This window comes from Budorcas taxicolor, chromosome 3, assembly GCF_023091745.1.
Source record: "Budorcas taxicolor isolate Tak-1 chromosome 3, Takin1.1, whole genome shotgun sequence".
Taxonomy (NCBI): domain Eukaryota; kingdom Metazoa; phylum Chordata; class Mammalia; order Artiodactyla; family Bovidae; genus Budorcas; species Budorcas taxicolor.
The window spans coordinates 108,233,458-108,257,877 of NC_068912.1; the positions used below are offsets into that span (position 1 = coordinate 108,233,458).

The 24,420-nt window shown below is 47.2% G+C and overlaps 3 protein-coding genes across 4 annotated transcripts in view; 2 read left to right on the forward strand and 1 right to left on the reverse strand.

Annotated features, from left to right (window-relative positions):
- MTF1 (metal regulatory transcription factor 1) overlaps window positions 1–14,893 on the forward strand; it is a 41,161-nt gene extending 26,268 nt beyond the window's left edge. Inside the window, exons 8-11 of one of the 2 annotated variants that reach the window (XM_052637517.1) lie at window positions 7,592–7,688; window positions 8,415–9,010; window positions 12,575–12,638; window positions 13,831–14,893. In XM_052637517.1, the coding sequence (XP_052493477.1) occupies window positions 7,592–7,688; window positions 8,415–9,010; window positions 12,575–12,638; window positions 13,831–14,261 (1,188 nt within the window). In that variant the 3' untranslated portion in view covers window positions 14,262–14,893. The remainder of the gene's footprint in view (window positions 1–7,591; window positions 7,689–8,414; window positions 9,011–12,574; window positions 12,639–13,830) is intronic. The other variant, XM_052637518.1, reaches the window with a different exon arrangement.
- Window positions 14,894–19,588: 4,695 nt separating this feature from the next.
- Window positions 19,589–20,621, reverse strand: C3H1orf122 (chromosome 3 C1orf122 homolog). The gene is made up of 3 exons (XM_052636564.1): window positions 20,575–20,621; window positions 20,283–20,484; window positions 19,589–20,034 (listed from the first exon to the last, which is right to left on the reverse strand). The coding sequence occupies exons 1-3, from the start codon at window positions 20,607–20,609 to the stop codon at window positions 19,939–19,941; spliced, it is 333 nt and encodes a 110-aa protein (XP_052492524.1). The 5' UTR covers window positions 20,610–20,621; the 3' UTR covers window positions 19,589–19,938.
- A 220-nt stretch (window positions 20,622–20,841) lies between these two features.
- YRDC (yrdC N6-threonylcarbamoyltransferase domain containing) lies at window positions 20,842–24,420 on the forward strand. Its single transcript, XM_052636563.1, has 5 exons — window positions 20,842–21,224; window positions 21,778–21,892; window positions 22,004–22,123; window positions 23,164–23,306; window positions 23,651–24,420. The coding sequence occupies exons 1-5, from the start codon at window positions 20,842–20,844 to the stop codon at window positions 23,718–23,720; spliced, it is 831 nt and encodes a 276-aa protein (XP_052492523.1). The 3' UTR covers window positions 23,721–24,420.

Here is a 24,420-nt window from a genome sequence, read left to right on the forward strand (position 1 = left end):
AAAATTAGTAAACATAAGACATAGGAGAACATTACCTCTACTCAAGAGAAAAGGTCATTTATGGACTACAGAGACTAACCCCAAGATGAGCCAGATGATAGAATTAGTGGACAGGCATTTATAAGTAGCTCTTAAAATGCTCAAGCATATTAAGGATTACTTGTAATGATTTAATAAATAGGAACTCTTAGCAGAGAAATAGAAACTATAAAAAAATGTGCCAAATGGGAATTCTGGAACTGAAAATATATCAAAATTTTAAAATTCACCAAATGGGCTTAACAGCAGACTGGAAATAACAGATGAAAGAATCAGTTGAATTGAAGAAAAATCAATAGAAATTAACCAATCTGAAGGGCCCACCCCCCCAAGAAAAGCACTTTGTATGATTGTTTGGCATATTCATATTTCAGAGCTGATGCTCTAAGTAAGAGTACTGGGCCAAGGTTGCCATCTGAACCACACGGGGTAAGATTTCTGGGTAAACGTCTCCTTAATATCAGAGATCGTGGGAAATGGTTGAGGTATCCACTCCCTGACTGGGACTTGACACATAACTGAGGAGCTTTCTAGAGCCCTGAGGTCACCAGGTGAGGAACCATATGAGGGGACATTGAGTACTTGTGAAAAAGGAAAGCTTTTTCTATCCATAATTTACAACAGCAAGAGAGAGGCCTGTTTTTCTCCCCTGGGATCAAATTATATGTTGTGTCCTTGTCCTCCAGCATTTAGTCTTTCAGACTAAGACCAAAGTGCCTTGAATAGGGTGGATTTTGCCTTGCTTGCTTTAAAAGAAATGATAAAATTAAATGATATATTTTTATGAGATCATCATTTTCCAGGTTCCTGGGCAGCCTACATGTTTCTCTGTGTCCTAGGTATGAATTTGGGCTGAAGCTCTGAGGAACAGCCCACTGGGCCTGTTGGCCCCTGAGCCTCAGGATCCATCATGTTCCCAAACAGCTCAGTGTTCTCAAGTCTCTCTGCTCCAGGCCCCAGAGGCTCAACCTGTCTCTCCTCACTTGAGGGGGTGGTTCCCACTCGCTCTGCCCCCAGGGTTATTGCCCTGAAGCCTGTCAGTGGCTGAGTCAGTCCCTTCGGCACTTACCTTTTTTAATTAAAAAAAAAAAACCAACCTATTTATGAAGGTATAGTATACATACAGAAAAGTACACCTGTCATAAATGTACAGCTTGATGAGTCATCGCAGTTCACCATATTCCTGTAACTGTCGCAGGAGGGAAAGTGTGGGGACAAGAGGATGGTCACATCTGAGTCCCTGGGACGGCCACCAAGTGTAGTTTCTTGGCTTTGTGCAGGAAGGAATTCAAGAATGAGCCATGGTGGAGGGAAAGAAGGGCTCTTCAGGGAGTACTCAAGAGTGTGGACCATCTATCTCGAAAGGCAAGAGAGGCCAAAGAGGCAGCAGGGTATCCGGCTGTCAGAATTGATAGGGGTGGGTAATTACATAGGCTAATGAGTAGGAGGAGTATTCCAGCTGTCTTGGGGAAAGGGTGGGGATTTCCAGGAATTGGGCCACTGCCCACTGTTTGACCTTTATGGAAGACAACTCATGGCCATTTTGGACCTAGTAAATAAAGTTGCTCAGTCATGTCCAACTCTTTGCGACCCCATGGACTATAGCCACCAGGCTCCTCTGTCCATGAGATTTTCCAGGCAATAGTACTGGAGTGGGTTGCCATTTCCTTCTCCAGAGGATCTTCCCGACCCAGGGATCGAACTCAGGTCTCCTGCATTGTAGACAGACGCTTTACCGTCTGTGCCACCAGGGAAGTCCATTTTGGACCTAGTTGCTTCTAATCACTTTATGCCGTGTCCTCAGGCCATGCCATTGGGCTTCCCTGGTGGCTTAGCAGGGAAGAATCTGCCTGGGAATGCAGGAGACACAGGTTCCATCCCTGGGTCAGGAAGATACTCTGGAGAAGGAAATGGCAACCCACTCCAGTATTCTTGCCTGGGAAATCCCATGGACAGAAGAGCCTGGTGGGCTACAGTCCATGGGGTGGCAAAAGAGTCGGACACAACTGAGCGACTAAACAACAACAACAGGCTATGCCATTCTTTTAAAGGTTGTGCCCTGCCCCTTCCTGTGTCATAACTAGCACGCAAATCAACAAACAGAACATTCCCAACACCCTAGAATCCCCCATCAGGTCCCTTAACAGCCGTTACCTCTTCCTAAGGATAACCACTATCCTGGCTTCTCACAACCTAAGGTGAATTTTGCCTGTTTTTATGCTTTCTATAATTCGAATGTGGCCTATACTCGTTTGTCCTGGCTTCTTTCTTGCAACATTTTGTTTGAGGAATTAATGCATGTTGTTGCATAAAATAATATATAGATTATTTGTTCTCATTGTTGAACAGTTATTCAGTTTCAGTTCAGTCGCTCCGTCGTGTCTGACTCTGCGACCCCATGAATCGCAGCATGCCAGGCCTCCCTGTCCATCACCAACTCCTGGAGTCCACCCAAACCCATGTCCATTGTGTTGGTGATGCCATCCAGCCATCTCATATTCTGTCGTCCCCTTCTCCTCCTGCCCTCAATCTTTCCCAGCATCAGGGTCTTTTCAAATGAGTCAGCTCTTCGCATCAGGTGGCCAAAGTATTGGAGTTTCAGCCTCAGCATCAGTCCTTCCAATGAACACCCAGGACTGATCTCCTTTAGGATGGACTGGTTGGATCTCCGTGTAGTCCAAGGGACTCTCAAGAGTCTTTTCTAACACCACAATTCAAAAACATCAGTTCTTCGGTGCTCAGCTTTCTTCACAGTCCTACTCTCACATCCATCTCACATCCATACATGACCACAGGAAAAACCATAGCCTTGACTAGATGGACCTTTGTTGGCAAAGTAATGTCTCTGCTTTTCAATATGCAATCTAGGATGGTCATAACTTTCCTTCCAAGGAGTAAGCGTCTTTTAATTTCATGGCTGCAGTCACCATCTGCAGTGATTTTGGAGCCCAAAAAGATAAAGTCTGACACTGTTTCCACTGTTTCCCCATCTATTTCCCATGAAGTGATGGGACTGGATGCCGTGATCTTCATTTTCTGAATGTTGAGCTTCAAGCCAACTTTTTCACTCTCCTCTTTCACTTTCATCAAGAGGCTTTTTAGTTCCTCTTCACTTTGTGCCATAAGGGTGGTGTCATCTGCATATCTGAGGTGATTGATATTTCTCCCGGCAATCTTGATTCCAGCTTGTGTTTCTTCCAGTCCTGCATTTCTCATGATGTACTCTGCATAGAAGTTAAATAAGCAGGATGACAATATACAGCCTTGACGGACTCCTTTTCCTATTTGGAACCAGTCTTTTGTTCCATGTCCAGTGCTAACTGTTGCTTCCTGACCTGCATACCGGTTTCTCAAGAGGCAGGTCAGGTGGTCTGGTATTCCCATCTCTTTCAGAATTTTCCACAGTTTCTTGTGATCCACACAGTCAAAGGCTTTGGCATAGTCAATAAAGCAGAAATAGATGTTTTTCTGGAACTCTCTTGCTTTTTCCATGATCCAGCAGATGTTGGCAATTTGATCTCTGGTTCCTCTGCCTTTTCTAAAACTAGCTTGAACATCTGGTAATTCACGGTTCATGTGTTGCTGAAGCCTGGCTTTGAGAACTTTGAGCATTCCTTTACTAGCGTGTGAGATGAGTGTAATTGTGTGGTAGTTTGAGCATTCTTTGGCATTGCCTTTCTTTTGGATTGGAATGAAAACTGACCTTTTCCAGTCCTGTGGCCACTGCTGAGTTTTCCAAATTTGCTGGCATATTGAGTGCAGCACTTTCACAGCATCATCTTCCAGGATTTGAAAGAGCTCAACTGGATTTCCATCACCTCCACTAGCTTTGTTCGTAGTGATGCTTTCTAAGGCCCATTTGACTTCACATTCCAGGATGTCTGGCTCTAGGTGAGTGATCACAGCATCGTGATTACCTGGGTCGTGAAGATCTTTTTTGTACAGTTCTTCTGTGTATTCTTGCCACCTCTTCTTAATATCTTCTGCTTCTGTTAGGTCCATACCATTTCTGTCCTTTATTGTGTCCCTCTTTGCATGAAATGTTCCCTTGATATCTCTAATTTTCTTGAAGAGATCTCTAGTCTTTCCCAGTCTGTTGTTTTCCTCTATTTCTTTGCATTGATCACTGAGGAAGGCTTTCTTATCTCTTCTTGCTATTCTTTGGAACTCTGCATTCAGATGTTTAAAGCTTTCCTTTTCTCCTTTGCTTTTCGCTTCTCTTCTTTTCACAGCTATTTGTAAGGTCTCCCCAGACAGCCATTTTGCTTTTTTGCATTTCTTTTCCATGGGGGTGGTCTTGATCCCTGTCTCCTGTAGTGTCACAAACCTCCGTCCATAGTTCATCAGGCACTCTATCTATCAGATCTAGTCCCTTAAATCTATTTCTCACTTCCACTGTATAATCATAAGGGATTTGATTTAGGTCATATCTGAGTGGTCTAGTGGTTTTCCCTACTTTCTTCAATTTGAGTCTGAATTTGGTAATAAGGAGCTCATGATCTGAGCCACAGTCAGCTCCCGGTCTTGTTTTTGCTGACTGTATATAGCTTCTCCATCTTTGGCTGCAAAGAATATAATCAGTCTGATTTCGGTGTTGACCATCTGGTGATGTCCATGTGTAGAGTCTTCTCTTGTGTTGTTGGAAGAGGGTGTTTGCTATGACCAGTGCATTCTCTTGGCAAAATTCTATTAGCCTTTGCCCTGCTTCATTCCATATTCCAAGGCCAAATTTGCCTATTACTCCAGGTGTTTCTTGACTTCCTACTTTCGCATTCCAGTCCCCTATAACGAAAAGGACATCTTAGAACTGTTCAATTTCAGCTTCTTCAGCGTTAGTGGTTGGGGCATAGATTTGGACTACCATGATATTGAATGCTTTGCCTTGGAAACGAACAGAGATCATTCTGTCATTTTTGAGATTGCATCCAAGTACTGCATTTCGGACTCTTTTGTTGACTATGATGGCTACTCCATTTCTGCTAAGGGATTCCTTCCCACAGTAGTAGATATAATGGTCATCTGAGTTAAAATTCACCCATTCCAGTCCATCTTAGTTTGCTGATTCCTAGAATATCGACGTTCACTCTTGTCATCTCCTATTTGACCACTTCCAGTTTCCCTTGATTCATCCCAGGGACGGGGGAGCCTGGTGGGCTGCCGTCTGTGGGGTCGCACAGAGTGGGACACGACTGAAGCGACTTAGCAGCAGCAGCATGGACCTAACATTCCAGGTTCCTATGCAATACTGCTCTTTACAGCATCGGACCTTGCTTCCATCACCAGTCCCATCCACACTAGGTGTTGTTTTTGCTTTGGCTGCGTTCCTTCATTCTTTCTGGAATATTATAGAAAGGCTCTTAGAGGCTCAGATCATGCTTTGACTGCCTCCCTTCATTCATCCCTTCATTCTTTCTGGAGATCATACTGCTGATCTCCAGTAGCATATTGGGCACCTACTAACCTGGGGAGTTCATCTTTCAGTGTCCTATCTTTTTGCCTTTTCATACTGTTCATGGGGTTCTCAAGGTAGAATACTGAAGTGGTTTGCCATTCCTTTCTGCAGTGGACCACATTCTGTCAGACCTCTCCACCATGACCCATCCGTCTTGGGTGGCCCCACACAGCATGGCTTAGTTTCATTGAGTTACATAAGCTGTGGTCTGTGTGATCAGATTGGTTAGTTGTCTGTGATTGTGGCTTCAGTGTGTCTGCCCTCTGATGCCCTCTCTCAGTGCCTACCGTCTTACTTGGGTTTCTCTTACCTTGGACGTGGGGTATCTCTGCACGGCTGCTCCAGCAAAGCGCCTGAACAGTTATTACACTAAGTGAATATAAGAGTATGTTCTGTCTCCTGCCCTTGGGCATTTGGAAAGTTTCTAGTTTGGAGCCGTTACAGCAGTACTGCTGTGAAAATTCTTATACATCATCTTCTGAAGTCACAGATTCATTCCTTTTAAACACTGTTATTCCTGTAATGATTCATAAACAAGTAGAACAAAAAAAAATAACAACCATGAAGAAGTTGCAAAGCTTGCAGCTTAGTGGTAGTTGTTAGCTCACTGTGTTTCAAACTGGGTGGTGCATCTTTATTGGGTTATAAAATAGTGGTTTATAATCAACATTTTGAGAACAGCAACAGGATAGAGAATATAGAAGACATTGCAGGTCATAAGGACAGGCTCTGTTTCATAGACTTTTGTTTCAGTTATACATTCATATGTATGTAATATATCTTATAAATTATATATAATATAAATTATTATATATACCCACTTTAGTATTCTTAGGCTTCCCTGGTGGCTCAGGTGGTAAAGAATCTTCCTGCAATGCTTGAGACCTGGATTCGAATCCCTGGTTAGGGAAGACCCCCTGGAGAAGGGAATGGCAACCCACTCCAGTATTCCAGCCTGGAGAATTCCATGGACAGAGGAGCCTGGCAGGCTACAGTCCATGGGGTGGCAAAGAGTCGGATATGACTGAGTGACTTTCACTTTCATAAGTTATTATAAATTATATAATTTCCTACGTTGTGTCATGATGAAAGGTTTCAAGGCATTTTCTTGGCCTGTGGTTCCTAACTCCCTCTGGACTAGAGGCTGGAAGCCTTGCTAGGTTTCTGCCTTCGTGTTACAAAGAATACGAACAAACTTTTTGGCCAACCCTGTATCACGCTGGTCGTCAGGTTCACTGAAGTTCTTGGAATCTTGCTTTTGTCACTCCCGCCCTACAAAATGCGGAGTGGAGGTGGACCACAGAGAAGAGAATTACTGTTTTTTCCCTTCCCTTAAATAAACTAAACTAAAGGGAAGCCTAGAGGTGGTCATTTTATTAGGTGCCTGGCAGGAGTCAAGCCCTCAGGGCACTAGGTGTTTTGGTTTTTCATAGCTTTACAAAATGCCCCTGACCTTTTCTTAACTGTAAGTTAGAAAGAAACTGGAATGATAGTGGTGAGGATAAGGCCATTATTATTGTCTGTTATTGTGTTTCTTTATATTGTTTCATTCACCACCATGTGTACATATTAGAATGTTATAGATGTTATATAATAACCTTGAAAGATACTCACAATATATTATTATTACATGAGAAAAGCAAGTTCCAAGTAATAGATACTATACAACCCCACTTTTATGTAGGATTTTATCTTTCAGAGCAGGGATCAGCAAACTTTTTTTTGTAAAGGGCCAGATAGATAATTTCAGCTTTGTGGCCCATACATTCTCTGTACAACTCCTCAGCTCTGCCATTGCAGTGCAGAAGCTATAGAGAGAATTCAGAAGTGAACCAGAGTGCCTATTCCAGTACAGCTTTATTTGCAGAAACAGGCATTCAGCCAGCAAGTCAGTTTGCCAACTCCTGCTTTAGAGTGTTTGAAGACCCAGATCTTCAGTGTCTGAGGCTTAGGGGAATAAATGTCCCCTTAGGAAAAGAAAAGTTAGAAACCAGAAGCATAGCCGAAGATCATTCTCATCCTGCTGCTCCGCGCCGTCTTGGGGTGCAGACCTGCTTTTGGATGCTGCGCCTCATGTGTTTGTCTCTGTCTCTGCCACAGGGCCAGAATCTCAGCACTCTCTCACCAGCAATCATTTTTGGACCAATGTTCCAGAAGTCAGATGATCCGGCAATTCAGGAAGATCCTCAACAGACAGGTTTGTTACACAGACTGTCTTCCTGCTCAGATCTCCGCACTGGGAAGGAGAATTCACACTTGTTGACACAGTGGATGTCAAGCACAGTGATATATTTCAGGTCCTTTGAATGAAGTGTACTTTCATTGAGGGATCAGAGAAGGATGGGCTTTTTAGCTCAATTCCGTTCTTTTCTTTCCCCTGCTTCCCTCATCAAGGGTTTACTTGAGGATCTACTTTTCCTGGACCCTCAAATGAAGAGGGTCCCCTTTTCCAAAAGCTTTCGTTGGCTTTCAAAAAGTGAGAGGAGTCGTGAGCACTTTCTTCTGATGTGACACCCCATTCATGAGTGGATAGAATCCACAAACCAAACTTCAGATATGTAGATCAAATTGTGTTTGAATGAAAATATGTCCCTGAAGCTTCACAGTAGTTAAAAAGTGTGTTCAGTGGTCATGTGCCCAGAAGAGAATGTCTAACCTCTTTTCCACAAAAGCCACAGGACACACATTTTTTATGGTTAGATCCATACTAGGTCTTCGCGTTTAGAAAGTGAGGTTGATGGTGAAGCCTGGTACTTTGACCAGAGGGGTCATTACATGAAAAGCAGAGAGCCAGCCTGTCTGCAGTGAAGGAATCGTCTCTAACAGACTTTAGCTGTCTTTGGTGTAGCCCATAGAGACTGTTTTTGTGGCTTATATAAGGGTTGGAATGTGTATCTATATTTCTATTTCTTTTTCTTGCCAGCTGCCTTGATTGAAAGTTTTAATGGTGATGCGGAGGCAGTCAGTGATGTTCCGCCATCCACGAGACATTCAGCATCTTTATCTCTTCCACTTGTACTGCAGCCTGGCATCTCCGAGCCACCCCAGCCTCTACTACCAGCCTCAGCACCGTCTGCTCCTCTGCCTGCTCCCTCCCTAGGAACTGGTTCCCAGCAAGCTGCATTTGGCAACCCCCCTGCTCTCTTACAACCTCCAGAAGTGCCTGTTGCCCACAGCACGCAGTTTGCTGCTAATCATCAAGAGTTTCTTCCGCACCTCCAGGCACCGCAGCCCATCGTACCAGGACTCTCTGTTGTTGCTGGGGCCTTGGCGTCAGCAGCGGCAGTGGCATCTGCCATGGCAGCACCACCCCAAACACAAAGTACTACTGAGCCCCTGCCAGCCATGGTCCAGACTCTGCCCCTGGATGCCAACTCTGTCCTAACTAGTAATCCCACTCTAACCATCACCCCGACTCCCAGCGCAGCTATCCTGCAGCCCAGCCTAGTCATGGGGGAGCAGAACTTACAGTGGATACTAAATGGTACCACCAGCACACCGCAAACTCAAGAGCAAATTGTAAGTATGATGTGGAAAGGGATCCAGTGGGTGAAGTGTATTTCTGTGGGTGACATGTTCAGAGGCCTTTACTTCAAAAAAGGAAAATGGCTGTTGTTTCTACCCCGAAACACATCATTCTACCAGTCATTTCCCCCATAATCAAGCAGTGTAAGTCCCAGAATGTTGCGGTCAATACCTATAATAGAGGGCCAGAGAAACAATTTTCAGATTTACCTAGGTATTTCAGCTGTGGTCTGATTCTGTCAATTCTGACAGGAGAGCCCGAGAACGTTCTCCAAGGCAGGGTCCATCCTGGGCTGAGGCACTGATGGGACCTCATCAGATGGAAACAGACCACAGTGGCCAAGTCAGAAGTAATCTGTGCTCCCAGAATCCATCGTAGAGCCATTTTCTACCCAAGTGTATGGTCTCAATGGCTAAGGAAATGACGTGGTTGTTCAACTGAGTATATTTTGAGAGCCTGCTGTATACCAGATACCACACAGGATACTCTTGGAAATCTGGAAAAATGAAAAAAAAAAAATTTCTTTTTGATAAAAACTTATATTCTAGTTAAAGAGGCTAAAATGCCTAGAAGAAAGTTAATGCTACCAGTAGATAAAGTGTCAAATAATAAAAATAATGGTAATAAAAAATAACAATAGCTGTGACTTTTTGAGCCCTTCTTGTATGTATGGGCTTCCTGTGCTACCTAAGCACTTATTAAAATTGAGGGTCTAAGTGCCAGTCATTACCTTAGGGACCTTATTTTTAGATTATATATATTTTTTAGTTTTTATCAAACAAATAGTAAGAACTTCCATACACTTCCTGCTCCCTGCCCACCCCCAGCCTAGTTTCCCTCATTATTAACAGCTTGCATCAATGTGATACTTTTATTGTAAGTGAATTAATATTGATAAATGATTATTAACATCTGTATATGTTTGTATCTCTAGATGTCACCCCCACCCCATGTTAAGTATTTTAATCACAGCAATCTTAGGAAGTAGATATGATTTTATCAATGGAGAGCTGAGACCCAGAGAAGTTAAGTGGTGACTAGTCCAAGGTCACACAGCTTATAAATGGCAAAGCCTAGGCAGACCAGTCCCAGAATCCATGCTGCTGATTGTGCTGCCAGATGAGGGGTTCAGAGACTAAAGGCTTATTGGGTGGCCATACGGGCCAGGTGAGCCTTCTTGAGGTGTGAGCAGGAATTAGGTGGAGGAAAGGCTGCACGGAGCAGGAGTAGATCTGGTGGATGTATGATGCTGCCAAACAACCAGAAAGGCAGGTTGGAGCTAAATGGCAAGAGCACTCAAGTTCCATAAATGGGATGGGTGCCACCACCTCTGGAGGCACCCTAGTTCCAGTTTCAGATGGCCAGAGTCCCTGGAACGGCCTCTTAGCATTGTGATCCAACCTGCCTCCAGGTGGTTCGGTTTTTTGGTTGTTACTACTGTTTTCATTATTTAAAATTATTTTCAGGGACTTCTCAGGCAGTCCAGTGGTGAAGGTTCCGCACTTTCACTGCAAAGGGCAATCCCTGGTTGGGGAACTGAGATCCCACATGCTGCACAACACGGCCCCCCAAAAATTTTTTTTCCCATTATTTTTACTGTTCTTAATATTTGCTGATGGCTGTATACAGAAAATGATCCTACTATCTCATTTATGATCTTTTTTTTTCTATTTCCTTCCAGTTTTATTGAGATATAATTGATAGATAGCAGAGTATAAGTTTGAGGCGCACAGCATAATAATTTGACACACATTTAGTGAGCATCCATCATCACATGATAGATAAAAAGGATACAGAAAAAAATGTGTGTGTGTGAGGACTTTCAGGACTCACTGCTTAAAGAGCTTTCATGTGTAACATACAGCAGTGTTAATCGTGCCCATCGCATTGTGCCTGTGCCCTGGTACTTTATCTCTTAACTGGAGGTCTAGCTCTTCACTGCTTTCAGCCAGCTCCCCCTCTCCCCACCCGGCCTGCCTCCTGTAAGCACAAAACTGATCTTTCAGTGAGTCTGTTTGTTTGTTTTGAAGTACCACGGACCTGCCTCTGTTCCGGTTAGACAACATAGTGATATTTCTGTACATTTCAAAGTGATCACCACGATACATCTGGTCACCATATGTGACACTACCACACACATCACCATCCAAAGATTCACATGCTTAATTGCCTATATTCTCCACACTGTACCTTTCATACCCATGATGCGTGTGTTTTGCAACTGGCCTTTCGCAGTTCTTACTTCCCCTCGCCTGTTTCTCTCCTCCCCTCTGGCAACCACATGCCTCCATGCAGTTTCTTTATCTCCACTTTCTGGATCTGTGCTGCCCTAGGGAACTGCATGATACAGCTTATTCTTTTTCCATCCAGTTCATTTTCCTCTGGGCTTCCCTGGTGGCTCAGACAGTAAAGAATCCGCCTGCAATGTGGGAGACCTGGGTTCGATCCCTAGGTTGGGAAGATCCCCTGCCGGCAGGCATGGCAACCCACTCCAGTATTCTTGCCTGGAGAATCCCCATGGACAGAGGCTACAGTCCATAGGGTCGCAAAGAGTCGGACACGACTGAAGTGACCAAGCCCACGCTCATTTTCATGTATTTGTACTGAGTCTCATTCCTCCATGACTGTTTCATAATGTCTCCCCTATAACTTAGCCAGAGTGTTCATATTCCTCCTAGACTCATCCGAGAGGCACTTTTTAATTTCCTTAAAAGGACAAAAGATAAACCCCTTTTTAATATGAATTGGAGAAAGCAAAAACCCTATAGCCAGTTGAATAGGAAGTATACTAAAGTGAGGAGTGATTTCTGGGCACAACTTGATGGTCCTACTTAGTAATCATATGTACAGCTAGTATTTGCTGAATCCCCATGGTGTGCCTCAGGCTTCACATGCATCATCTCATTTCATCCTTTTGGGGCCTTTGGGAGAGTCTTTGGGTTGTCATCCTAGTTTTTACAGGTGAGGAAACCAAGACTAAGAGGTTAAATTACTTGCAAGACATCAACAACTAATAAGTGACCAAGCTTGAACTTGAGTCCTGGTGAGGCTAAGTCCAGGGCTCACCCTTGAGCACCATCCGGTGCAGCTTACACCATACTGCCTAGGGCCTTCATAGGTCTTCTGCCTATGAGAGGAAGTCTTGGCCTGTCCTTAGCATGCAGCTTAGTCCTCAAGGGGTTTAAAAAGAACTTTGGGAGTCAGCAGGGAGTAGAGAACTTAGAGGGGAAACTAGCCCTCAGGCTCCCCCTGAGAAGACCGTCCACTTGAGAAAAGCAACCTTGGAGGGGCCTTTGTGCACATAGAACCTACTGGATTAAGCAGCTGGGAGACAGCCAAGGAGTAGGGGACAAAGACGGCTACATTGTTAGCACTGAATGTCCAGCAGTGTGGTGACCTCATGTCAGAGCATAAACAAAACATTGCTCAGTGAAAAAATCCCTGAACACTGAGGGTTTTCTGTCCTCATGGATGACTGTTACAATTGGGGAGGCTTCATGTCCTTGGCGATGTATCATATTTGAGTAGCCATAAATGTGATTTTTTTTTTCCCCCAGCAGCAAGCATCTAAAGTTGAGAAGGTGTTTTTTACCACTGCAGTACCAGTAGCCAGTAGCACAGGTACGTAATTCTGTGTTAGCTGTAAATGGAAGTCAACTCTCTGGGCCCCCTGAGGCACAGTTAGTTAATCTTGCTTTGCCCTGGATTTTAATTTCTTTTAAATTACATTTATCATGTATTATTTTTCTATTAGAGTATTTCATATTCTTACAGCTACTGAAAGTTACTGCACTTATAGCATAAATACCACAACATTCTTTAACTAGTAGTGGTTCTTTCCCTTTTACATGTAGCCTTTAATATAGCCAGAAAAAAGTCTGAATCACAGTTAATGCTAAAGAGAGAAGTTATTAATTCACTGGACTCTTTTCTAATTACAGTAATGAAGAAATAGCATCTGGGTCAGAAACTCCTATAAAGCTAAAGGGTCCCTTTTCTCAAACTCTTTCTTTTATACATTAGAAAACTTAGGCCCTGAAAGATGAAACGAGTCCCCCAAAGGCATCAGTGAGTCTGTGGCAACGCCAAAGCACTAGTTCTCAGACAGGCCTCGTCCCCCACCTGTTCTCTTGCCCTGTGGTCTCTAGCTCTTTTGAGACACACGAAGCTTGTCTGAATTCAGAGTGTGCTTGTGCACAACAGACATATGCAAAAGAGGAGGAATGTGTGCACAAGTGTGTCAGAGATCATGGCTGCAAAGTTGAGCGGGATGTCCTAAAGGAGGTCAGAGCCTCTGGGGCAGGCAGGGCTGGTGCAGTGTGGACCAGCTCTGCACATGGCAATGCCCTCAGGCCAGCCCTAAGGTATAAGCCTGCTGCAAACACTGCCTGGAGGCACTGGGAGAGGAGGGGAATGAACTCAGACATGAGTTCTCCAGAAGAATTGAGGCAGGAGGACGAGCTCTTGAGCCCAGAGCTTTGAAGAACGAGCAGAGAGAGAGAGAGAGAGGCGTCCACTGTGGCTGGCATGGTGGGTGCCTGGGAGAGTGGCCAGAGATGAAGCTAGGAGAATCAGGTGCATTTAGATGGTGTGTGGCTTTTCTGTCTTGGAGGGGATGGGGAGTGTCAGAGGCTTCTTACTTGAGGAAGAACGCAGTCCAGTTTAAAGCAGAACAAAACCCGGAGCATGGCATCCAACCCTTCCCATCGTTCTGCCTCCGCGGTGCTCAGCTGGTCTCACACCCTCCTGTCCTCTTGCCCTTGCCCTTGCCCTGCGGCTACTTGAAGAGCAGTCTCTCTCGCCTCTCTCACAGGGAGTGCTGTACAGCAGATTGGCCTCAGTGTTCCTGTGATCATCATCAAACAAGAGGAGGCCTGTCAGTGTCAGTGCGCGTGCCGGGACTCTGCCAAGGAGCGGGCGGCCAGCAGGAGGAAGGGCTGTCCTTCCCCGCCCCCTCCCACGCTGAGCGCCCAGCCTCCTGACGGGCCCAGCCTGAAGCTGCCACCACAGACTTTCTCCCCACCCCCGATCCCCCTGTCATCCTCCTCCGCTGCCCCCTCTTCCTGCGAGCAAAGCAGACAGGCGGTGACTCCTTCAGACCCGCAGACAGAGCCGCTCCGTGCCATAGATATGTCAGAGTTTCTGTCCCTCCAGAGCCTGGACACCACTTCCAACCTGATTCCCATTGAAGCACTACTGCAGGAAGAGGACGAGATGGGCCTGACCAGCAGTTTCTCCAAGTGAAAGGCCCGCCTGTGCTCCCCTCCTGGAACAGGCCGAGCAGGAAGCAGGAGGTGTGTGATGCCTAACATCGTGGGGGTCAGCAATCTGAAGGATGAAGAAATCTACTGTTTGAAATCCTCACCTTTCAGACGTATTTTCTTTATTCGTATCCCAGGAGCATCCATTTTTAATGAACTGATCTTTGGAAGAAACAAAACAAAAACACAAAAAAAAGCTAAGTTATAAATGAACTGTTTGGCTGCACTGTATGTCACTTTTGCTTATTGTCATGTGAACTTGGAAATTAAGGTTACTCGTATGCATAAAAATTCTAAATGAAAGGGTGTGGTTTCCATCAATCTGATGCTGCCCATCACTTGCACTGGGGTCTTTGTAGTCCGGGCAGTGGAGTTCAGTGTGTCGGATGTTGCGTTGCCCTGTGTGTCTTTTGAGGCTGAAGCTTGCTTGCAAGGCCAGACCCTTACTCCATCCAAGAGTCAAGTGGCAAGGGCAGGTCAGACAGCCGTGAGCTGGACAGGGATCGGGCGAGGTGGTTTTGTGGTCTGTGCTTGGTGATGGTGGAGCTGAGGGTGACTATGGCTGATGTCACCCTGCAGCCAGCGGCATCACAAATGGGCGTCCAAAATCCTGGTCCCAGGCTGTGGGGACTGTCCCTGACACCTGTGCAGAGCAGGCTCTGTCGTGACCATACTGTTTGCTCTGGGTTCTTGCTTCTCTCTCTGCTGGTTGCCAGGGCTTGCAGATCACAGTGATGAATTTTTCTTGGGGAACATCACTGTTTTGTCCTAGAGTGGACATGTGGTTTATGGCCAGCTGCTGGCTGGTGGTCTGCCTTCCTTGAATGGTATCTTCTTCCTTGGAGCAGAAGAGCTGCATTTTGCTGATCAGGAGAAGGTACGGCTTGATGGGAGTGATGTTCGGTTGGCATGTCATCGGCAGGCCAGGTATCCTGGTTCTGGGTTCCAGCCAGGCTTTTGGTTGCCCCCCGCCCCGCCCCCCCATCTCTGCCTCTCACCCCTCTGGATTTTGCATACAGCCTAGTACAATGCAAAGAAGGATGTGACTTGCTCGGCTTAGTCATATGATTTCTAAACAAAAAGAAAAAAGAAAAAAAAAAGCGATGATCTTCTACTCAGGGTAAAACAAAAAATTCCCCTTCCACCAAAAAGCCTGAAATGTTGCAATAAGTTATCTCATTTGGAATGTTTCATTAAGTTGTGTTATAGGGAAAAAAATTTTTTTATTTGTGTATAGAATTATATCCATCTCTCTGCCTTTGGCTCCGAGTCAGTCATTGCCTCTTAAAACATAAAATACAATCCACGCTAAAATGGAAAGTTTCTCTTAACTGGCTATATTAATGTAGTCACGAGTGCTCCCCACACTCACTGAACTCAGAAACTAGGTGTGGCCCAAGGTCTGACAAGGCCTGTGCCTCCCAAGGGCCTCGTTCCTGCTGTGAGTGAGAAGCAGGGTGCCACACACAAGGCTGCCCTGCTGAGTCGATGACGTTAGGCAGAAAGCAGCCGTAATTCTGCCTTCCTGTTTCACTCCCTAAGGTGACGAAATCTGCATCTGTCACCCTCCTGTTCCCTGCACCATTCCTCAGGGCCCGCCGAGACAGTATCTAGAGTAATCATTTACCTGGGAGCCAGGGGCCCTGCTTTTAACAGGATGTTCAGGGACAGATTCGGACGAGAGGGCATAGGTGGTAAATGTGACTGCCGTGAAGAAAAGTGGGCTTTACTACAAGCAGCTGGTGGTTTCTCGCTCCTGGGGTCTAGTCAGGAGAATCTGTTTCTTTTTTGACCCTTTGCATTCTCCTGTCCAAAAAACTGGTGGTTTCTGGGTGACCGCTGATGTCAGCAGAAGTTGATAAGGCAGGAGGAACCTTCTGTTACCACAGTGGGTTCATCTCCCTGGAAAACAGCTGCTGAGTATGGGTTGTCCTTGGCTGTCACTCAGCGTTGAGCTCATGGGAAGCTTTGTGGTAGGTCCCTGGCTGTTTTCTCTACACCTTCTGAGAAAGAGCAGCATGGTGGGGTCCCAAGAGACCTCCCCATGCGCACACCCTAGGCTCACCTGAGATGTGGCTCCTGGGAGCTGAGGTGGAAAACAGGAGCCCGGTGAAGGCCGTCGGATGTGCCCATGGTTGAAATATTGCTTCCCCACTGCTGTGCTTTTGTTGGGTCTGTCCAGGTCAGTGACTTTTCCGCTCTCCTAAGGTTGAGGGTGATGAAGAAGCCGAGTTTTAGGCTGACAGACTTTTCTAATTGTAGTATCTGCCTTTTGAGGGCAACTGATTACAGAGGGGCTTTGAAAACATCAGGGATGTGCTTAAAATGCTAGTGAGTGGTTGTGAAGAGCAGGTTTACTCCACAGGGTAGGCAGCCTCTCATTTCCTTCCTCTTCTAGCACTCTTCCCCACCCTACCCCCCTTCTATCAGCCTGGTCTCTAGTGCCAAGGGCCTTGGAGAAGAGAGGGCCGCTGAAAATGGAGCCACAAAGAGCCTTCATGAAGAGTGGTTTTCAAACCCAGGAACGATCCTAGGGTGAAGTTAGGGAAGGTGTGCAGACTTCCAGCAGGTAAAATCATGCCTTTTTTCTTCCCACGGTAACCTTAATCATAGCCCCCCGTAGACTGAGGCTTTCTGCTCCCACTGGCATCTCCAGTTAGACTGCCCCTTTATAGGGTGCTAGTCAGCCTGGGGAATTTGGGGGTTTGTGGGCTTGGCAGGTGGCTGCAAACTTCGGTCAGTACCACCAAATTGCCTTAGTGAATTTGGCCCTTCCCAGGTAGGTGAGGGAGGCATCGAGGGAAAGTGGCCCTACCTTTCCCGGCAGTTTGGCCAGCCTCTTGGGGGCATCGGTAGTTTGATGACAGGAATTGGTGTCACTCATTGAATCCCACCCCACCCCACCCCATCCCCCCTTTAGAAGGAGATCATGGTACAAAGCCCAGGAGGGGCCTTAAGGTGTGAAGACTGCTCTGGGTAGAAGAAAGGGACTTCTTTTCACCATCTCTGGAGAGTTTTACTTTCAGGGTCAAGGCAGCAGACTGACGGGGATAATGGGCGGGTGGGTTTTTCTGAGAGATTTTGTATAATGCTGAATGTGTCCAAAGGGACGGGTTTGCAGAACCTCATATTGGTATATTAAAGAAATAATTTTTTAAAAAAGCACTTTAGGTTATTTTATCTTTAACTCAATTGCTGCAATTTCTTTTGTGTGTGTATATATATACATATATATACTTTCCACAAAGTTTTATTTTTTGCTCAGAAAAAAAGTTAAATTGAGGTGTGACAAGAAAAGCACTTACCTTGGTGCAATATGTGTAGCTTGACGGTCCTTGTCCCATGTGACCCTGGCCTGGCCGCGCTTTTCCACTCTGTCAGCCCTGTGCTATGAGACTGTGCATAGGGAAACACTATTATGCATTCTCAGCAACTGCTCAATCTATGCAAGCCTTCCCTCTGTGCCCAAGGGCGCCCCCTCAGGCCCTCTGAAGAACTGCTGCGGGTCCTGTTTTCTTCTGCTGACTGTTGAGGCCCTTTTTCATCACTTTTGCTTGGCCCTTCGCCATCTTTCCCCCTTCACCGTTACACAGTGATGCCTGAAAGGAAGAAACCGGTTGTTCCTAGGCAGACACCTGGCGCTTTCTAGACTTTTACATTTGTAATCAGGTCCATTGTCCTTAATCCTAAAGGCTTCTCCAGAGTCACTGAAATCAGTGATTGTGGAACTGCAACAGTATTGCTAATGAGTTTGCAGTTTTTCTACCCCACCAATCAGAAATATGTTTGGGGAAGGTCGTGGGAGTCACAACCCTAGCCATCCTGTCGGCTCTTTAAGCAAAAGCCTCCAGCCCTCATTGAATCCAGTAAACAAAGCTGTTAATAATCTGCTTTATGAACGTTCTTCCTTCCCTCTCACTCCCCTCCCCTCCCATTTTATCTTCAGTTTTCAGGCTGCTAATGAATAGAGAAGTTTTAAAACATACTTCAGCCAAAGCAGAAAGATTTCCATAGATCATATGCAAATAGTTCTGCTATGACATAGATCAGAAATTGACCATTCCTAAATATTGGGGAAGGGAGAGGCAACAAAACTGAATTAAGCATATTTCTGATTGGTCGTCAGTTTAGCCTCTTTTCTCTTGCATGTGTTGGGAGGCAAAAGAAGGGGTCCCATGTTTCTTCTCACACCTTTTGGGGAAGCTGATGATCACTGTTTGGGCATTTCTGTTACTCCTGTTCAAGAGAGGGCTTCTCAGTCTGCACTGAAAAATGCAAATTCAACTGGATCTTTATGTCAATGTGTACATAGTACAAGCCTTTTTTACTGGAAGCAAAGTTTAAAACCACACACTGCCCTTTTGGTGGTGTGCTTGCTGGGCCCCAAATTGGGTGATGTCATGTCACTTTCTCAGCTCAATGCAGTTTCTACTCTTTTTCTTACGGGGAAATTTTTCATAAAATCTTTTCTTCACCAAACCCAGGGGTGTTTTCTGCAATATCCTTGTTATCCTCATAGTGGTGCCAAGTCCAAGAGGCCTCTCTTGCCCTTTTCCCCTGTGTCCTCAGGCCTCCCCAGGGCGCTGTTTGACTCAACAGTCTACATCCTTTGTTGTGTTTTGGAGAATATGGGGGTGGGAGGTCGGAATTCAAGGTGGCTGTTCTTTTTCCCTGTAAACTCCTAGTTCCTGTTTGGGGAAGGTGGCTGGAAACAGGGTTTTGCTGAGTCTCTGGCTCAGATTTTCTGGCCAGGAGAGGCAAGACCCACGACAACCTTCTTTTTTTGACACACACTAGTCATTGGCCAGAGGTCTTGGTTGAAAGTTTTTTAAAATCCCAAATAGTTTTATTTGGATTATGTAAAAGCCTACCAAATTTATTTGTGAAACATGGGAACAACGGACTTCCACTGAGCGATATGAAAACGTTACAGGTTCAGTACTTCCAAAGGAAGAAACCTCTAAACCCAAAAAAGAATAAATATGAATTTGTATTTTTGAAGAATGTGAAATAATGGTGTTTGCTTAATTGCTCATTTTGTATAAACTTAATATTGTACTTTAAAATATCTGCTAATAAGTGAAAATTTAACTTTTTGGAATTGAAAAAAGCAATATTAAATACTAATGAAATCCTAATTAAATGCTTATTTAAATCTGGTAGTATCTGTGGCATTTCTTCCCAACCCTACCCATGGCTGACAGTTTTCAACCACTTCCCCACTCGCCAGTCATTAGAGTTTTTAGAGGGGACAGAAAGGAAAGGTCGGTCACCAGGAGAGTCTGCAGGATTCCTTTTAATAAAGGCTCTGCTAAAAGTGTTTTGTGGGGCTAGGAGCCCCCAAAGCATGAAATGGACATGTAACACCACCTGGATCCCCCAAAGCAGGCCAGATAATTCCGGCGAGCACTGCTGGTCTGCCCAAATCTGGGTAATCAGACTGGGTATATTTGTCGGCTACATTTCAGAGCTCAGCACTGCCTTCAGCCAGGATGAAGTGGGAGTGAACCCAGCTGCTAGCAGAGCTGCCTCCCCAGGCTGACAGCCAAATACCAGCCATTGCCAGTGAAGACTGGCCCCTTTATTGAAAGGGAGTTGTTCAAAGTCCAGCCACCAGCCCCAGGGAGGGAGAGAAGATAGGACGCCAGGCTCAGGGATGGTCAGGGCTCCGCAGCTCCATCGCTAGCATCCTTTGGAAAGCCACCTCTGGAGGAGACAGCTGGCTGGGAGGGCGCTCCAGGTTTGGCTGAGACATTCTGATTGGAACAGGGAAAAAAAAGAAAAAGTGAGGTTGGGAGGAAAGGCCTTGGATCAGGCCCCGAAAGAGATGGCCATTTGGCACATGGATAGCACTTAACTTTTTCAAAGCCTCTCGTCCAGATGAGAGGCAGTAGGGGGTAAAGCGGTGGGACACTCGTCCACCCTCCAGGGGAAGGCAGGGCTTAGCAAGTGCGGCCAGTGGGCAGTCCCCACCTCCCAGGCCCAGCCCGGGGTGGGCACTGACCCCGCTACCAGCCGGCTCCGGGCGCCGGCGGCCCAGCTGCCGCAGCATCTCCTCGCAGGCGGCGATGGTGTCCAGGAGCTGCCGCTGCCGCTGCTCCACGGCGTCCAGCAGCTGCTGGGCGCGCTCATCCCGGGGAGGCTGCGGGAGTGGCCTCCCGCCGAGCCCCAGCCCCGCCTTCCCACGGTCCACGCCGGCAGCCTCCCTGTCCGGGAGAGAGCGAGACAGACGGTCAGGGCCGGCGCTTGCGCCGGGTCAGAACCCCTTCCCCCCGCCCCGACGGGCCCCCTCTCACCCCCGTGACCAGTCTGAACCCGGGCCCCATTCCATCTCCGCCTGCGCGGCCCGACCACCGCCCCCCTTTCGGCAGCCCCCACCCCCCGTTCCCCAGCGCTGCTCTAGGACTCCGCAAAGCAGCGCCCCGCCCCGTCCCCACCGGTCTCCTTCAATCCTCTTGGGGGTCGCGGTCCCTTTAAGTTGCCCGGCGCGGGGGTGGGGCCGAGCCTCCTGGACCGGAAGATCACTGGACGCGTCACTTCCTCCCGGAAGCGGGCCTGGGCGGATGTCTCCGGCACGCCCGTGCAGGGCGCTGAGGGCCGCGGTGGCTGCTAGCATGGGGTTGAGCGAGGGGCCGGCGGGCTCAGCCCGGAGCGGGCGCCTCCTTCGCCCGCCAAGTCCGACGCCAGGGGCCCGGCTGTTGCGGCTCCCGGGGAGCGGGGCCGTGCGGGCCGCAAACCCGGAGCGCGGCGGCTGGACCGAGGCGCTGCGGGCCGCCGTGGCCGAGCTGCGCGCAGGCGCCGTGGTGGCCGTCCCCACCGATACGCTATACGGCCTGGCCTGCTCGGCGAGCTGCTCGGAAGCACTGGGCGCCGTGTACCGTATCAAGGGCCGCAGCGAGACCAAGCCGCTGGCCGTATGCCTGGGCCGCGTGGCCGACGTCTACAGGTGAGGCCGCCCCGACCCGGCCCCGCTGAGGGCGGCACCGCGGGAGGGGTTTCCGGTGACAGGCTTGGGAGACTGAGGCGCAGAGAGCGGGAGGGGCTTGTCCAGGCTCACCCAGGAATCCGGAACTGGAAATGTGTATGGAGCACTTAGTGTCTGCCCAGGCCTTGAACGTGATCGGGGACTCGGCGCTGAAAGAGGCAGAAGGCCCTATTCTCCTGGCGTTTTTTGTGATACTGGGGTGGGGGTACTCCTGCGGCTTAAGAAAAAAGGAGGGGGAGCACGGTAGCTTAAATTAACAGAGGGAGTACTTTGAAGAAAATAAAACTCGGAGCGCGGTAGCAGTGCAGCTGTTGTAGTCTCCCAGAACAGAGACCTGTGGGATCCAAGCCTGGGGTGCGCCTCTGAAGCCCTGCCTTCTGCTCAAGCTCTTGAGGGTGAAAAGGGAAGACAGGCGGATCCCATTGTAGTCCCTCGGGTCACCTTTCCTAGATCTTCCTAGGTTCTGGAATAGGACCTTTCATTTGATTGGATTTGCGCCCCCTTTGTTTCCCAGGTACTGCCATGTGAGGGTACCTGAGGAGCTCCTGAAGGACCTGTTGCCAGGACCGGTGACCCTGGTGATGGAACGCTCAGAGGAGCTCAATAAGGACCTGAATCCTTTCACTCCTGTGAGTCAGATTTTCTCTTGTGTCCTGCCATTGGCTTTCGCTACGATCCATGCCAGGCCCATTCCCCACCCCTTCCAACCTTTTTATGACCCCTTTCTTCTTGCCTCATAGCTTGTAGGCGTCCGGATTCCTGACCACACCTTCATGCAGGACTTGGCTCAGGTGTTTGGGGGGCCACTCGCTCTCACCAGTGCCAACCTCAGCTCCCAGTCCAGCCCTCTGAATGTTGAGGTGAGAGTAAACCCAGTCCTCCCTGCAGAAACATCAGCCAGGCCACAGTTTCCTTTGAGCAGGGCGGGTGGGGGCGGATGATGATGGTTCACTGGAATTGCCTGGCAGGAAAGCCACCCTTTTGGTTTAATAGTAGGAAGTGTGCCCATTTGGCAGGGGTGGGAGAAATCCAGAATAACCTCAGAGAAGTTTTAAAGTTGGAGAATCAAGGGGGAGAATTGATGTTTTTTTCCATAGTGTCTTTTAAACAATAATAGACATCATAGCATGTTTTATTCTCCACTGCCCCCCCCCCCACCCCACCCCCAGCAGAAGACTGAAAAGTTAAGTCACTTATCCCAGGGACTCCTTTTTCTGTTCTCTTAGCTCTGCCACAAGCTAGGTCATTTAACCAGGGCTATAGTGTTAGTAGTTTGACCTTTTAAGGCAGAGTTTCTTTCTGAACTGTATAGACCGGAACTCAGAAGCTGCTGGTTAAGCCTCACACCTGGTTTGGGAAACTCCTTTCCACAGCCCAGGGATTGAGTGCCAATGGCATGCACTTACTGAGTCTACCTGTTTTCTCTGTGCTACCCTGATCCAGAGTTCTGCTGCGATTCAGCATTAGAGTGGTAGGGCTGGAGGGACCCTTAGTGACCATCCAGTCCAGCCCTTTTATAGCCCTGGATAAAATAACTTGCATACAGTCACACAGAGTTTGGTGGAAAGTCAACAGTGGAGCCTATAGCTTTGGATTCCCACCGAGGTTTCCAGTCATTTTACTCCTCCCTCCCAAACTGAAGCAGTGTGTGGAATTTCCTCTTGCCATAGTAAGACTGTCTTTAAGCTCTCAATCGGTATTCCTTGGGGTGCTAACGTGGGGAGCTCCAAAGCTCATAGGATGCGGTATCCTGGGTACAAATGCAGTGTCTTTGTTACAGCTGACCCCGAGTTTCCTTCCCCTGCTTAGAGGAGGATGCCTGCTGCTTTAGAGCTGTGTGGCCTCTGCATATATGCCCTGTGTGTGGTGTGACATTGCAGATGCCTCTCCCTCTTCTCAGGAATTCCAGGACCTGTGGCCTCACTTGTCCTTGATCATTGATGGGGGACCAATTGGGGACGGCCAGAGCCCAGAGTGTCGACTAGGCTCAACTGTGGTTGACTTGTCTGTGCCTGGAAAGTTTGGCATCATTCGTCCTGGTTGGTGAGTCTCTTTTTTTTTTTTTTTTTTCCTGTGGCGCAGGGGTAGGATTTGAGCGGGGGTTGTGAAATGCAATTTACAAAAGTGCCTTGACCAGGAGAGAAAAAAAAAAGGTTGTCCCTCCTATTTTGCCCTGAGTAGGGTGGGAAGTTTGGAGAGGTGGTGGGTGGAGTGGAACTAAGTTTGCTAGTGTTTGTGTGCTGGCTTTTTCAGGATTCAAAGGGTCCATCATGGGTTTGATGAACAGAGCATATTACAAAGAGTTTAGAGGTCCCTGATCTCCAGACTCTGGTGGGTTTGGGGCTTTAAGAAGTCAAACCCTAACTTGTCCTCCATTTCCTCTTCAGTGCCCTTGAAAGTACTTCAGCCATCCTCCAGGAGTATGGGCTGCTCCCCTCACATGGATCCTGCTTGTGACACTCTGGAGGAGGGAAGGCCCGGTGACTGGTGCTGGACACTATGTGTCCAACCGCTGGTAGTTGGCAAAGCCTCATTTGCAGAGGCTGCTAGGGCTATAGTGTTAGTAGTCTGACCTTTTAAGGCAGAGTTTCTTTCTGAACTGTATAGACCAGAACTCAGAAGCTGCTGGTTAAGCCTCACACCTGGTTTGGGAGGTTATAGTAAGTCCATTCCTAGGAGGGCCAGGTTTTTTCTTCCTTTGATTTTTGAAAAAATAAATAACCAGTTTGCAATCTAATGAGAGCCTCTTCTCTGGTGGGTAGTGGCATTTAAGGTCCAAATCAGCTAATGCATCAGTTGATGCTTTTTTAAGAGTCTCAAGTGACCAAAGGCACTTTGTGCTTCTGAAGTTGGATCCAGGTTAGGATAAAACCTGTGGAGCCATAGGCCAAATACTACTTCCTCTGAACCAGGGCTGGTTCTGTGCTGTAATTGCCTGGCAGAGTCATCATTTTTGTCTAATGACGGGAAGTAAGCTCGGTTGGGAAGGGGTGTCCACATTATTGAAGAATGTTGGAAAACCTCTGCTGTTCTTTTTAGCCACTTTTTTCTTATTTATTCATAATACAAATTATAATTTCTTATACCTGTAATACCTTTATTTAAATCCAGTGTCTACTCTGCAGCCTTTATATATAAAGTATTAAACATAATTATT